Raw genomic sequence first — 15,396 nt, 5'->3', positions numbered from 1 at the left:
TATATGTGTGCATGTGTATGTTTAAATCCATAAACTACCCCAATTTCTAGTTAAAGTGAAAATTGATACAAGCATTGCCTTTAATTATTTTGTCATCAGAAAAGAAGATGACTTTGTTCAAAAAAGTTAAATGCTGTGACTGAATATGAAATATCATACGGTTTTTGCATGAATTTATAAATTCGTTGCTTTTCTGATGATTATTATTTCTTCATCTAATGCTCCATAAAAAAGAAAACTCTAATACAACAGCTGTCGTTGAACACACAATATCTGAAGATGATTTAACTCATCCTGCTTTATATCGATTCAAAATAAATAGTCCGCCTTGTTATAATTATCATCCAAAACCATCAAAGCCTACACCGGTGATCGTAGAAACAAAGATTGACTATGACCTTTATCCTTCCATCATGCGTGATATGAAAAATCATGAATAATAAAATATACTTCATCTTTTCTTTATTTTATTTTTATAATATGTAAGCATATAAAAAAGGGATTGTTATTCAAAAAATACAGTGTACAAGTTGAAGCATTTTCGTTTTTATTGTATGTTTTCTCTCTCTTTTACGATCAAGATTTTTAATAGAAAGTAGTGGGTCTCTTGGCAACAAAGAGAGCACGGTGCTTCTTGTCGGCCTTGACAATACGGTGAGGCAAGGGGAAAGAGAGTTTGGGAGTCAAGAGTTGCTTGATGTATTGGCGACGAACATCAGCATCCTTAACTTCAGCAACACGAATGATTTGAACAGATCTGAAACGAGCACGGTGACGAGCAGCCATATCTTGGTCTATTATATTTCATTGGTAAACTATCAATCTCATTTTACAAAAACTTACAGCAAGTTTCGACAGCTTCAACACGGCTCATGGCACGATATTCCTTGTACATGTTGTGAGTACCAGAACGAGAATCGTAACGAATCCAGATACCAAAGTTCTTGATTTGTTCAGGACGCTTTTCGTGAATCTATAATTGCTGCAGTTTAATAAATTGTTTAGCATAAAAAATCACAACTATTTTACTTCGTTGACAGCGACGATCTCACCAGCAGCCTTCTTGACCTTGCGGAGCTTCTTCAAGAAGTACCAGAAACGAGACTTGGCGACAACAACGTTAGGAGCAAAGATACGCATACGGAAAAGCTTGGGAGAGGCTTCTGTTGCGGAAGGGAGCTTACGTCCAACCACCTGGTATTCGGTGAACTATACAAAAATAATTGAATCAGCACAAAGTTGTACATAATTTAGAGAAAAAGAAAAAAAAAAGTAAAAGAATTGGATGCAGAGAATGGTGGAAATGCTGTAGGAATTGGAGACATTTTTCGACTTATAAAGCATGATTAAACATTGCTGATTAAGCGAGCATTCCAATGTTGGAGTTGTCAAAAATGATGTATCGAGTTGATGCGGATGAATCGAATTATCCATCCATTTTATTATGCAATTCATTCTTTCTCTTTATCCTTTTCTCTACTTTTTTTGAATAGACACATACTCTAGCCATGTTGCTTTTAAAGGAACAAAAGAAAGGGAAGGATTCCGGTAATACGTTGAGTCCCTTTCCATTGCTTCTCGTTCTCTATCCACCCTCACCCCACACAACACACAACCATTGAAAATCTGTCACGGCCAAAACTGTCCGGAGCATGCCCGGCTCTACATCGTTTTTATCATCCGACGTCCAATCATATTGCTTAATATATCTTAGATTGAAGCAAATGCTCAGGACGAGCTCAACCGATAGTTGTGTGATTACGCACAAAAGTTTATGATAAATGGCTTCAACTGCAAACTTTTTTTTTTTTTTACTTTTTAACAAACACAAACATGATACTAATCTCGCATTTTTTCACTCTCACAATTTACAAACGTTCAGTTGTAAGGTGAAATATTCTCGCACCTGAAGCTTGGAGATTTTCTGTGCGCACTTTTCTCTAAAAGCGAGCCAGAAAATGTGTACACTATTAATTCTCCAACTGCCTATCTGATATGCATGTGAATGTTTGTAATAACCGGCCCATTAAAGTTTTCAAATCCTTTAAGACATATCCCTTCTGCCATAGTCCTGATGGTAATTTACAAAGCCTGGTATCAAAAACAATACTCTTTATACAAACAAGCGAAAAAACCCTACTAGATCCTTTCGAGTTCTTATATCTAAAATGTAGCGAAAAATAAAAAAAAAATGCTTTCTTTTACTAGAAAGCCCAATTATATCAGGTTACAAACTCTCCAGTTACCGAGTTCAAGGTAGGGGAGGTATCCTTAAAGCAGGGATGAAGCAATTTGAAGAGCAAGATGAGTCCACTCTGTACAAAGCAGATGGAGTTATAAAGCGGTACAGTTTCGAAGAATTAGAAGTACTTCTTCTTGAGACTTCGTCTCACTTTGGTAGTACAGACAAGGCCAAAAGTTCCTTTGATCATCACAAAGGTCTTTTTGGTGGTTTGTCTATGCCGAAGACCATTGCTGATAACTTCAATCTCGGCTCTGTTGAATCCTTCGCCAAAATTACAGTACTATTTGCACATGCTTCAGGTATGTGCTATGTGATATGCCCTTACAAATCTATACATTAGATACTGAAGGTAATGTCAGTTTTGAATAGGCAAGACTATTTAATTTCTTGAACCATTTCTTCAGCAGTTTTCATTCGTAAAGAGAGACTTGATGTCACCTCGGTCGATCTGCTTGTATACTCTTGATGCTTGGAATGTGATTGTATATCACTGTTAAATTAAGCATAGTCGTGATGTATTGTATCTGAATCGCAAGTGATTGGAGTAGGTATGATGCTGTTCCTCCTGCTCTCGTTACGTATTTCAGTGCTGTTTTGTTGTCTGAAAATATGTGATTTATAGAATTTCTTGCGTATAGTTTCAAAATATAATAAATTGTTTGAAGCTCCCTCACATTGATGGAGGTTTCTTTTCTTTCTTTGTCCAGTAGTCTGAGGTCTCCGTGTTGGAGGCATCCACATAGGTTGCCAATGTGGGCGTAAGGGTCTACGACGGCGTTATATGAATAGGCAAGCCATTATTGACCGTCGACTGTTCTTCCTACCATTGTAAATTCTGTAGGCTGTTTGTTGACAGTAAACAAGGCCCTTTCCAGTTCTTGTTGCCGCTCATTCTTAAACTTTTCGTAAGAGTTCTTTGAAGATGTCAAACATGTAGTAGAACTTTGTCGATTGCTCGGATGACCAAAGTCATTTTCCCTATTAGACCGGCCACCCAGCGACATGATCTGATGGTTGTTGTCTTCATGACTTGTCTTGAGTGTTAAATGATCTTGTTCATTTTTACTTGATTCTCATTGTTTCGGTATTGAAATTGAATCCCAGGAATTCTTGCGATTTTGATGGAGTTAGTATGCTCTTTTCCCAGTTCATCAAGAAACCCAGTGCTGTTAAATGATTAACACCTTGTTTATCTTTTTCATATCGTTCATTGATTCGTCTAAGAGACAAACGTCGACTAGATAATAGACTAAACGCACCCCTTGCTTCCTAAGCGGTTCCACTGCACAACGCATCAGCTTCGAGAAGAGTCTCGGAACCACACTCAGCCCGAAGGCTAGTAAACGATATTAGTAGACAATCCCTTTGTGAAGAAATGATAGAAAGAGTCTTGATTTTTCGTACATTGACAAGACTAAATATGCGTCTTTTAAATTCAACTTTACCATAACGCTGTCTTCTTTAAATTTCAAGCGAATTTTACCGAGTTCTTATTTTCAAATTATTTGTAGTGGTATATTACACAACTATTCTTGTTCAAAAAAAAAGTCGCGCTTTTTAAAAACTTTTTTTTTTCCTTTATATTTTAAACCATGGATCGACCTCCACCTACAAAAAAAACAAAACTCGCAAAAACTGAAACAGAAGAATCGGATGGATTGAATAGATCGTATGAACAACATTCAGTATCCTCTACAGCTACAACGCCTTCCCTTAGCGAAACCAATAAACGGGTTTCATTTGCGTCAGGCACCAATAGTTCCGAATCAGTAACTGTTCCAACAAAGGAACCTAGACTTGTTATGAAAAAGATGGTATTAAATAACTTTAAATCATATGCTGGTAGACAAGTTATCGGCCCATTTCATAAAGTAAGTTAAAAGTACTGTTCCTTTTTCTTTGTCTAACTTTTTCTTTTGTAGTCATTTAGTGCCAGTAAGAAGAATAAAAAAAACAAAAAAACAAAATGAATATGCTAATCAACATTTCTTTTTTTTTTCTTACAGTTGTCGGTCCTAACGGTTCAGGAAAAAGCAATGTCATTGATGCTCTTCTTTTCGTCTTTGGTTATCGTGCCAATAAGATGAGACAAGGCAAGCTGTCTGAACTTATTCACAATTCAGCCAAACACCCAAACTGTCAAGCATGCACTGTCGAGATTCATTTTCACGAAATTATCGATGGTGAAGGAATCAACGATTATCAGATTGTGCCTGGATCTCAGCTTGTCGTCGCTCGACAGGCAAGCCGCAACAACGCTAGTAAATATTTTATCAATGACAAAGCCAGTAATTTTACAGAGGTGACCAGTCTTTTGAAGGCACGTGGGATCGATTTGGATCATAAACGGTTCTTGATCCTTCAAGGTGAAGTCGAATCGATTGCGTTGATGAAACCCAAGGCAAAGGATAACAATGATGATGGCTTGCTTGAATATTTAGAGGACATCATCGGAACCTCAAAATACAAAGCACCTATCGAGGAAGCAAGTGTGAGATTGGAGGCCTTGAACGAAGTACGTGGTGAAAAGGTCGGAAGGGTGAAATATGTGAGTCGTGAGATGGAAGGCATGGAAGAAAAGAAGGCAGAGGCAGAGAACTATTTGGAGAATGAAAATGAGTTGGCCCAGAGAAAAAATGAATTGTATCAGATCTATTTGTATGAGACGAGACAGAATGTGGATGTTGCTACTCGAGCCATTGAAGAGCTGAATACAAAGATGTCGGAAGAAGTTAAGAAATGTGAGGCTATCGAGCAGGAAAAGCTGGCGTTGAACGATACATATCAACAGACTGTAGATGCTTATAATGAAATCGAGAAAGAAAGCGAGAAGATTGCAAAACGTCAGGCAAAATTGGAAAGAGAGGACGTACAGCTTCGTGAGAAAAAAGAACACATGGTTAACAAACAAGAAAAAGGTAAAGCTACCTTAGAATCCGATAGAGAGGCTCGCCTTGCAGCTCAGGAAGCAATCAAGAAAAACACAGAGGAATTAAATGACCGTAAAGAAGAGGTAACAGAGCTCGAAAAGCAGTTAAAGATAGAAGAAACAAAATTAGAAGAAATCAGCAAAGAGCTCAAGGGAAAGACGGATAGTTACTTGGCTCAGATTGAACAACATCAAAAAGAGCTTGCGCCCTGGACGGAAAAGATTAATGAGAAGCAAAAGACGATTGATGTTAAAAGATCAGAAATCGAAATCCTTACCGAACAAATCATGTCGGGTAAAAAAGCTGTAGAGGAAGCAGAGGAACAAGCGATTAAAATCAAGAAAATGACCAAGGATAAAAAAAAGGAGCTTGAAGCACTTCCCAACAATATCAAAGAAGTTAACATAGAAATCAAGGAACTAGAAAGTTATTTATTAGAATTAGCGAAAACTGAAAGTGATACCCGTGCCAAGCTCAACATAGCTCGTCAAAAGGCAGATGAAGCTCGATTATCGCTCCAGCACTCTCAGAATCGAGGCAAGGTGTTGAGCAGTATTTTGCGTATGCGTGATTCTGGACGTATTGATGGTATCTATGATCGATTAGGCAGTCTTGGTGTGATTGATGACAAGTACGATGTTGCCATTTCCACTGCCTGTCCCGCTTTGGATAACATCGTGGTTGAAACCGTAGAGGCCGCTCAGGCATGCATTCAATATCTGAGAAAGAATAATTTGGGTCGTGCTGTATTCACCGTTCTCAACCAACTTCGCCACCAAAGAACCGATAAAATCAAGACACCTGAACATGTACCTCGTTTGTTTGACTTGGTGGAACCCAAAGACAAAAAATTCATTCCTGCTTTTTACAGTGTGCTTCAAGATACACTGGTAGCAGAAGACTTGAAGCAGGCGAATCGCATTGCTTACGGAGAAAAAAGATGGCGTGTGGTTACTGTGGATGGCAAGCTGATTGAAAAATCAGGTGCGATGACAGGTGGTGGTAATAAACAACTTCGTGGCGCCATGAGTTCAACTTTTAGAGAAGAAGGTGCAAGTGCAGAAACGGTAGCTGCTCTTGAAAGTGAACGAGACGGGCTTGAGAAAAAATATAAAGATGTTTCAGAAGAAAAAAGAGCAACAGAATTGGGTTTGAAGAGAAAGAAAGATCATCTGCCTCGTTTGGAAGTATCATTTGAAAAACTACAGATGGATTTGAGAAGTTTGGAGACACAGCTTGAAGAAGAGAACGGTCGTATCGAAGAATTAAAGTAGGCTGGAATACAACAAGAGTAAAATACAAATACATTAACCATTTCATATAGGAAACAAGTAGAGCCAAGACCCTCTGACCTGAAACGACAAGCAGAAATTGAAGAAGAGATTGAGCAAATCGTTATAGAAATTGGTGAATTAAAAGAAAAGACAGCAGTTATTGAAAAGACAATTGCTTCACTGCATGAGCAAATTATGGATGCAGGTGGTATGGAGCTGCGACAACAAAAGACATGTGTGAATAATATTCGTAAACGCATTGATCAGCTAAACGATCGTATTACCAAGAATATGGTTGCAAAATCAAAGGCTGAAAAGGATGTGACAAAATTGGAAGCCTCTATCCGAAAGTTTGAAAGGGATACAGAAATGTTTGAAACAAATTTGAAGGAATTGGAAAAAGAAGCGAATGAGCTTGCGCAAGATATGGCAGCCGTTACTGAAAAAGTAGAGCAAACCAAAAAGGTAAGAGCAATCTTTTTGCGATTGTAGTATATTTAACCATCGTTTGTCTTAGCTCATGGAAGAAAAGAAGGTTGAAATGGAAGAATTTAAGCAGCAAATAGATGAAAAGACGGAGAGTATCAATAAATTGCGACAAGCTGAAGTCAATATAAAGAACGAATTGGAAGACTATAAGCGAACATTGATTGATAATGAAAAAAAGGCAGCTTACTGGGAAGAACAAAGATCCAAGCTTTTCCTTCAACAGATAACAGGCGAAGAAACAGATGAACAATTACAACTGCACATACTTGAAGGCGAAGCCTTGCAAGAACTTGCTAAATCAAAACAATCGATCAAGATGATCATTGCTGAAATTGAAGCATTTGTACAAAGCGCAAAACCTAACCTTTCCGTGCTGGATGAATACAGACGCCGTCTTGCTGAATACAACGAACGCAAAAAGGACTTGGATGCAGTGACCGCTGAAAGAGATACCATCAAGAATGAAGTAGACACTTTACGTAAAGCTCGATTGGATGAATTCATGCAAGGGTTCAACATTATTTCACAAAAACTCAAGGAAATGTATCAGGTAATGTGAACCAGAATGGCTTATATGCCATATACTGATTACAATCCAACTTAGATGATTACCATGGGTGGAAATGCCGAGCTTGAATTGGTAGATAGTTTAGATCCATTTTCTGAGGGTATTGTGTTCAGTGTGATGCCACCAAAAAAGAGTTGGAAGAACATTTCCAATTTATCAGGCGGTGAAAAGGTAAGCTGATGGTTATGTAAAAGACATCTTGTTTACTTTTTTATCCAATAGACTCTCAGTTCTCTTTCTCTTGTGTTTGCCTTGCACCACTTTAAGCCTACACCTTTATATGTCATGGATGAAATTGATGCAGCTTTAGATTTTAGAAATGTGTCGATTGTGGCAAACTACATTGCGGAGCGCACAAAGAATGCACAATTTGTGATTATCAGCTTGAGAAACAATATGTTTGAATTAGCAGACCGACTTGTCGGTATCTACAAAACAAGCAACTGTACAAAGAGTATTGCCATCAACCCCAACATGATTGCTTCATTAACTTCAATACCTACCAACCCTGGGCCATCAAAAAGAAATCTGTCTATTGTTAGATAACAGTTCTAATGACCTTATTGCATTTTGTAAATATGAAAAATAAGAAATAAAGCTTTTATATTAAAGTGAATACATTCACATATAAATATTTATTATAAATTATAAAAGGTTTAAGGGTAATCGTATTATCCATCTCCTAGTCGTTCACTATTTACTAAAAAAAAAAGACTTAAGCCCAAGTGCCGAGTACAGCCATAAGGGCAGCACCAAGGTACATGCAAACAAAGCAGAAAATTTTTCTTGACCAGCTTGATTTGCGGAAACCGACATTATGATTAATTTCAATGCTCATCAAGGAAACATAGGCGCTATACAGTAAGATACCGGCAGATAAAGAATCCAAAATAGCTTGCGCCAAAATGTTGGCCGGAGGGTTCAAAGAGGAACGGACACCGATACCAATAGCGACACCAATAGGGGTTGTGCAAATGAAAAAGAAACTCATGAGAAGAGGTTTCTTCCAGCTTTTACAATCAAGGTCGTTAATACGAGTACCAAGAGCAATACCTTCAAAGAACTGGTGTGTGTGTGTGAGTGATTAATTTTAACAAAAAGGTATGATTATATCATTTTACCTGATGAAAGACAAGTGCAATCAACAAGACAGTAAATTCATCATTGTCGGTAGTTCCAAGTGTGATACCAATGATGATGGAGTGCATCAAGATGCCAAGTTCCAAAACAAGCGTACTGATATTACGAATAGCCTGATCATTCTCCAAGAAACCAGCAGAGTGAACATGACCATCGTCATGGATGCCATGATGATCATGTACATGCTCTATCTCTTTTTCATTCTCCATTCCCTTTTCACCCACTTCTCCTTTAGCGAGTTGAGCAGCGGCCAAGTTCTTTTTTGCGATATTGTCCAGATTAGTCAGTGCAGCCAATTCGACGATTTGAAGAGCAAACGAAGCCAGCAAGCAGAACAGACCACCAAAGGCGTGATACGAATGCCATCCTTCACCGATACATTCACTATCAAAACGTTCCAGCGCCTCAGGAAGCATATGAATGAAGGCAGTAGCAAGGATGACACCCGTTCCAAAAAATTTACCCGCAGTCAGAATCCAATCTCTTACAGAGCCTTTTTGATGAGGACGGATGCGGTGAAGAATGATGGGACCAAGGATACCTAGATTCAGTAGGGGGTTAGAGAAAGAAGCAAGAGAGGCCGCATTCGTTCTTTAGCTTACCAACGGCAGATGTGGCTAAAATAATAAAGAGTGCACCCACTCTCATGGGCATGAAATATTCAGCATTGGGGTCTACTTCACATGATACATGCGAATGAGCGTGGCCCGAAGCTTCTTCAACGTGGACTCCGGATACTTCTCCAGCGTGTGTGTGGTTCGAATGGTCAGTTTCTAGACTGTGATCGTGGTCATGGTCATGAGCATGTACTTCGGATACTTCCTCAGTGTGTGTGTGGTTCGAATGGCTAGTTTCTAGGGTGTGATCGTGGTCATGGTCATGTACTGTGAAATACGGAATTATGAAAGGTGGATACAAAAGTGAATCAATGTCATCATTTACCTTCTTGACAGTAGACCACATTCATGAAGAGCATGGAGGCAAATAAAAATAACAAGCAGCATTTTACCAGAAAAAGCTTTGATGTCATCTTGTGTAAAGGTAAGAAAAGAGGATTTGATTGAAAAACAAGGATCGGTTTATATACAATCCTCACTGTGATTTGAATGCTGTAAAACAAATGTTACCGATTAAAACGGTCTATTTGTTTTCTTTTGAGTCAGCCAATGACAGTGAAAAATTTCTGCAAAGTGTCACTGGAAGACGTTTTCCTCTCTTTCTAAATTTCTTTCGGGTGTACAAATAAATAGCAGGTTCACTGACCTGTCTCTTGTTTCTCAATCAAATTGAAATAAAACAAAGAATGGTTCGGATCTACAAGTAGCATCAGGTCTTGGTCTCTCTTTGCGATACAATCCACATTGCTTCCTAGCCATTCTAATAAAATAGGTTAAACCAGAGACCGAAAGAAAAGAGACTTGAGTTTGATTTCAAGAGGACGGATTGGTGTTACACAGACCGTATTTTCCGAAACAAAAGAAAACCAACTTGAAACAAAAATTTTGGATCAAAACTAATAAAAAAAAAAGAGAGTGGTAAGCTAGAATGGATCTTGGATAGGATCAATGGGCTCAAATGAATAGATGAATCCAATTTAATTCATTTGCTTTGGATGCATCCACACTATCATCTGCTTTTGTAAATTATCTGCCATTTGGCTGTCAGAAATTTTTGTCCAAAAATGGCAATCGCGAGATTTTCTGGTCCAATTTCTTATTCTTGATGATATCCACCAACCCAGAAACAAAACTAAAGGAGCACTTAATGAAATTTTGAAATATGGAAGAGAAGGGCTAATAAATAAAAGTATAATTGGACTCGTACTTTTCTTTTCTATCCAAAGATTGATTTGTATAAAGCACGACGGACCTAGGCATACTTTGTTGTGGCGCTTGAAAAAGTGATTAGCTCTTTCGTGCCCTTGCCTGATTCGGACAAAGATAAATGCATCAAACCAATTGTATTCATGTTGTCACCATTTCTTCACCAGGCATTAAAAGTATCACTTGAATGGATGACACAACTGGAGATAGGGCTATGATTGGACGAAAATTGAAGCTGATGGAGATATAGAAAGGCTCTAGAATGTAAATCATATACTCCTACAATATACATCTTGCTAGAGTTTCGTATTCCTTTTTTTTTTTTTAATCAGTTGATCACTTGACATCCACCCAGTGTAGCCATCAACAGATATAGATTTATAGTGCGGTGAACTAACTACAGACAGTGTTTGACAAATACAAGCTGAAGAGCATAATAAAAATATTGTTTGTGCAAATAAAAACACAGTTAATCAACCCTAGACTGCTCATAAAGAAATAACCTCTGTTCACAACTATTCTTCCATGCATAGATCACTTATCGCCATTGTTACTTTTTACCAACTGGCCGTAAATAATACAAGTAATGATATTTAATAATTAAATCTTTCGGTAGATCATTCAACAAGACATAAACCATCTTTCTTGAAAAGTACCATTTGTACTTTTGGATTGCAACCAAACAAAAAAATAATCTCAAAAAGCATACAAAGTGAAGTCTTTTTCTTTTTCTTGTTAAATAATTAGCAATCATGTATGTCCTTTGCGATAAAACTAGGCAAGGGACTATTTTATTTGAAATGAGCTGCTTTACAGTTGTGATTCTGTTTGACATACGTTTTTTTTTAGCACCGCTCAAAAAAAGTTTTTTTTTAAAAATTCCGGGGAACCCAACCCCCTTTTCAAAAATTTGTTTTTTTGTTTCATCGTTTATTATTTTTTTTTTTTTTTTTATTTTGTAAGCTTAAACAAAGGGGGTTTGACACGGTGGTGCCATGACAAAGCAGCATAATATACCTTTGGCGAGTGGTGAAAGCTCTTTGAGCGCCTTGATCATCTTTACAGTTTAAAAGTCAAACGGAGAGTGTCAAACAATCTTTAGACCAAATTCATTTTTTGATAAAAACATACATTTTGTATTGAACCCAAAAGAAAATCATTTTACTTGGTGAGGTCTCCTGGTCTTTAAAAAAAGATCTTTGGTCAAGGCGTATATACTTTTTCTTTTTGAAAACACAGGAGCCTTGCCTTGAATGATTTCTAACTTGTATTCGAATGTTGGAAATCATGCATGTCTTTAGCAAACCATTGTTTGTCATGGTTTTATTTACAAAAGATTGTTTTAAAGGATAAAGTGATTTATAAAGTAAGCATGGCTGATGAGTGTCATGTATCATTTTGTGATGAACTTTGGACTTGTTTATGACACAAATCGCATCCTTCTTTTCTTGAATGATAGCTGCGGCTCTCAAACTATTCACTGACTTGAAGAACAAATAGACTCTCAACTTTCGATAATAATTTTCGAGTTGACTTTAGGCTTCTAAACGACTAGATGATCCTCTTGTTTACACAAACTTTTTTTTTTTTTTTTGCTCACTGATAAACACCATGTGTTCACAAGGAAGCTTTTTTTTTTCTTTTCCGATTCATTTTATTCTTGCAGAATATTTATTTGATGAATACGATTCGCTGATGGGTGAAGAGAAAAGTATGGGTTTGTTGAAGTGTATGCAAGTATACTTTAAAACGATCGAAATCCGAATAGAGAACACTGTAAAGAAAAGCCTTGATTGATGATGACTACGCATGTTTGACGATGACACAAGCCTGTTGATAATCCGCTCACATGTTCATTGGACGATCTTTTGGTTACAGTCCAATTGGCTTAAACTCGGTAAAGTAGATGTCAATCGATTCCCAAAGGTAGAATGGAACCCGAGGGAAGCTGTCAATGCTCTTTTCTAAACAGGCAGTTGTTCCGAGGTAAATAAAAAAGTCTTTATGAACACCTCCTCTGCCTCTCCCTTTCTTTTCCACTCTTTTCTCCATCGATAAAAATTTATCCGATTCACCCCACACACAGATATACCGCTCTTCCCACAAAGTCAACTTTAGGAAAAAAAGAATGCACGCTAAAATGACAAAAAAATGAAACGTGACTTTCTTTCTGTGACGAAGGATGGATGTCATCCACCTGCTTGCTTTTCATTGGGGTAACTCATTTTTTTAGTGCGAAAATAGTTTATGAGGTACATCTCAATGCGGGGTAAGATGGGAAGAAATCGGTGCTTGTGCTACGGTGTGTTTGTACGACATGTATTTTTTTAAGGACTGATTGCCTAGATACGAAAACAAAAAGATCTCATACAATAAATAGGATATGAATGGATGTTTTATATTAAATATTAACAGTATTTATAAAAAAAATCTTTTTTTTTTTTTGTAAATAGGTTTTTTGCAGAATTAAATTTTGACGTGTAAAGATGAAGAATGAATTAATTAAGACGACCGGTTGGTAAAAGAAAGTGAGATGAATCTTTTGTTAAAAGACCAGAGAGTGCATTATACCAAGCGATAAGAGCAGTGATGATACCAAAGGCACCACCAGCAACTTGTGTTGTTAAACTGTTGTTAAATTTAGCTGCAGCCAAAAGAATAAAGGTGATGAAGAGGAAAAAGAATAAGCTGATGAGTCCAATAGAAGAGCGGTGAGAGGCAATGAGCATGATACCAGTGAAAATGGCCCATGACATCAAATAGATACCAAGAGATTGTTCCAAGACAGCAGAAGAGACGGCTGTATAAGAATTCAAAACATTAAAAGCGGGAACGAAAATAGTTCCAAATGATAACCAGAAGCCACCGTAGGAAGAAAAGGCAGTTGCACCAAATGTATTACCAGTTCGGAATTCCCACATACCAGCCAACAACTATAATAGCATTTAATACATGATTTCATCCACACTTTCTCATTTACCTGAACAATGCCACCATAAAAGAAAGCTAAGCCGATAACCACATTGTTGGGTCCATCTGCTGGTAAACCAGCACCAGCATTGTGTAAGGACAAAACAAAGGTTGTCAAGGCAAAAGAAGCAAGACCCAAGGGACCAGGATTGGCAATAGTAGGGCCAGTGTAAATAGGTGCTGGATGATGAGGTACTTGATATTTTGATTCCAAGTCAACCTTGGGTTCAACATTGGTTGTTATAGCCTCAGTCATCTTGTAAATTAAAGAACTGAATAAATAAATAAAAAGAATAAAAAAAATACGTCTAGTTTATATATCTTTTTTTTTTAAACTACCGAGGCTTCCGAAATAGAAATTGAATAGCAAAAAAAAAAAAAAAAAAAAAGTTTTTATCCAAAAAAAGTAAAAATGTGAGGTACAATTTACAAATAAACAAATAAAAATTCCGGCTTTTTTTTATTTAGTGGCTAAGAAAGGTCATAATAAACCAAAAAAGGCGAGTTTTTTTTTCTTCTTTTTTTTCCCATGTACACACACAAATAGAATGATTGTCTTGCTTGAAATACTTTTTTAATAATACATGATTGCTTTCTTTTACAAGAAAAAAAAAAGGGAGGGAAATTAAAAAAAAAGTGGTATCAGATCTCATTCGGCTTGTCTACTACATTAAGACTTCTTTCCCCGGCATGTATGCGCATTACGAGATCAATTGTGTTTGGGAAACATGTGATTGATATCTCTGAAATCTAAATTGAATCCAATCAAAGAGAAAGAAGGTCTTTTCGCTCAACGGGGTCCCTTTCAATCTTTTTTTTTAAAAAAGACAACGTAACCAAAGAATATAAAATAGAATTTTTATAAAACAGTCCAAAAAGAAAAAAGAAACTGGGATTTAAAAAAGAAGAAAATGTATAAAAAGAAGGCGAAAACGAGTCTGTGTAATGAAAAGAGTTGCAACTTTATAACTTGACTATCCAAACTATAAATTAACCTTCTTGTACACTCATTTCGAGTGATGATTGATTAGATCAGATAGTGGTTTAAATAGAATAAAAAAAAAAGATGCTTCACTAATGATCAGATCCGACTTTGTCTTGAGCGTCACTTCTTTTGTCCCCCTCACGGCATAGGGCAACATAAGCCGTTGGTGTCATCATTTGTTACATTTGGCTTAAAATCTTGCATTTGTTGAAAATCCAATTTGTTACTCAAACTTGTGACTCAAACATATGCTCTGTGATAATCTTTTAATCATTTTATTTAGAATCTGTCTTGTTCATCAAGAGAGAGAGAGGAATAAGAAGCTCATGTTATTTATAGTGTATGATCAAAAGGAATAGGAAAGCAAAGAACTTTGGGTACATGACTGCAGCATTATTTGGAGATTGAACAATGTCTTTATTTACAAAATGAAAATCAAAGCCGTTGTTTGTCTCATTACCTAGTCTAATATTAAAAGAATGTCTATCTCACTAGAATGTATCATCATGAAAGATACCAAAGCCATCGAATTGTCTGAATTGGAAGTCTATTCGGATACTGTTGATGTTGATCATCATAATCAGCATCACTGCGGTACACTGTGTTAAAAACAATGGGGTAGGATCCTAGCTAGAGAACACTTTTAGATGGTCTCTGCTGATCCACAAGGATTCATAAGCAGAATCAATAGACATGCCTCATTCATGAAACTACACTGATGAGTTGAGTCTAAAAGAAGAGAGAGAGAGAGAGAGAGAGAGAGAGAGAGAGAGAGTCAAGCAAGAGAAACAATCGTATTCCAATAGGGTACGTGGTTGGTATTCAAATAAAATAGATGGAATAGATGATTCACATACAATGTTAGCAAAGAACACACTGTGCCTTGATATTATCTGAGGTCACTAACTTGAATCGATGGATGGGAGATGAATGAAGAATAAAAAAAAAAGAGGATTTAAAGAAAAAACTTTT

The 15,396-nt window shown here is 36.9% G+C and overlaps 7 protein-coding genes across 7 annotated transcripts; 4 read left to right on the top strand and 3 right to left on the bottom strand.

The window, feature by feature from the left end:
- Positions 1–218: 218 nt before the first annotated feature.
- Positions 219–440, top strand: RO3G_09983 (uncharacterized protein; the record flags this gene model as incomplete). Its single annotated transcript, XM_067664568.1, has 1 exon — positions 219–440. The coding sequence occupies one exon, from the start codon at positions 219–221 to the stop codon at positions 438–440; it is 222 nt and encodes a 73-aa protein (XP_067520669.1).
- A 145-nt stretch (positions 441–585) lies between these two features.
- On the bottom strand, positions 586–1,140 carry RO3G_09982 (60S ribosomal protein eL20; the record flags this gene model as incomplete). Its single annotated transcript, XM_067664567.1, has 3 exons — positions 586–794; positions 844–973; positions 1,030–1,140. 3 exons carry the CDS (start codon positions 1,138–1,140, stop codon positions 586–588), a joined length of 450 nt encoding a protein of 149 aa, XP_067520668.1.
- Positions 1,141–2,282: 1,142 nt separating this feature from the next.
- On the top strand, positions 2,283–2,614 carry RO3G_09981 (uncharacterized protein; the record flags this gene model as incomplete). Its single annotated transcript, XM_067664566.1, has 2 exons — positions 2,283–2,544; positions 2,586–2,614. 2 exons carry the CDS (start codon positions 2,283–2,285, stop codon positions 2,612–2,614), a joined length of 291 nt encoding a protein of 96 aa, XP_067520667.1.
- Positions 2,615–4,056: 1,442 nt separating this feature from the next.
- RO3G_09980 (uncharacterized protein) lies at positions 4,057–7,686 on the top strand (the record flags this gene model as incomplete). Its single annotated transcript, XM_067664565.1, has 6 exons — positions 4,057–4,087; positions 4,252–5,469; positions 5,614–6,445; positions 6,500–6,914; positions 6,967–7,488; positions 7,543–7,686. The coding sequence occupies 6 exons, from the start codon at positions 4,057–4,059 to the stop codon at positions 7,684–7,686; spliced, it is 3,162 nt and encodes a 1,053-aa protein (XP_067520666.1).
- Positions 7,687–8,221: 535 nt separating this feature from the next.
- RO3G_09979 (uncharacterized protein) lies at positions 8,222–9,676 on the bottom strand (the record flags this gene model as incomplete). The annotated part of the gene is made up of 4 exons (XM_067664564.1): positions 8,222–8,569; positions 8,628–9,187; positions 9,249–9,530; positions 9,589–9,676. The coding sequence occupies 4 exons, from the start codon at positions 9,674–9,676 to the stop codon at positions 8,222–8,224; spliced, it is 1,278 nt and encodes a 425-aa protein (XP_067520665.1).
- Positions 9,677–12,967: 3,291 nt separating this feature from the next.
- RO3G_09978 (uncharacterized protein) lies at positions 12,968–13,695 on the bottom strand (the record flags this gene model as incomplete). The annotated part of the gene is made up of 2 exons (XM_067664563.1): positions 12,968–13,402; positions 13,450–13,695. The coding sequence occupies 2 exons, from the start codon at positions 13,693–13,695 to the stop codon at positions 12,968–12,970; spliced, it is 681 nt and encodes a 226-aa protein (XP_067520664.1).
- A 1,208-nt stretch (positions 13,696–14,903) lies between these two features.
- RO3G_09977 (uncharacterized protein) lies at positions 14,904–15,358 on the top strand (the record flags this gene model as incomplete). Its single annotated transcript, XM_067664562.1, has 3 exons — positions 14,904–15,018; positions 15,231–15,238; positions 15,290–15,358. The coding sequence occupies 3 exons, from the start codon at positions 14,904–14,906 to the stop codon at positions 15,356–15,358; spliced, it is 192 nt and encodes a 63-aa protein (XP_067520663.1).
- Positions 15,359–15,396: the final 38 nt, after the last annotated feature.

This window comes from Rhizopus delemar, genomic scaffold, assembly GCF_000149305.1.
Source record: "Rhizopus delemar RA 99-880 supercont3.7 genomic scaffold, whole genome shotgun sequence".
In the NCBI taxonomy this organism is placed as follows: Eukaryota; Fungi; Mucoromycota; class Mucoromycetes; order Mucorales; family Rhizopodaceae; genus Rhizopus; species Rhizopus delemar.
The sequence above is the reverse complement of the archived record's forward strand: the minus strand, read 5'-3'. Positions and strand labels throughout refer to the sequence as shown.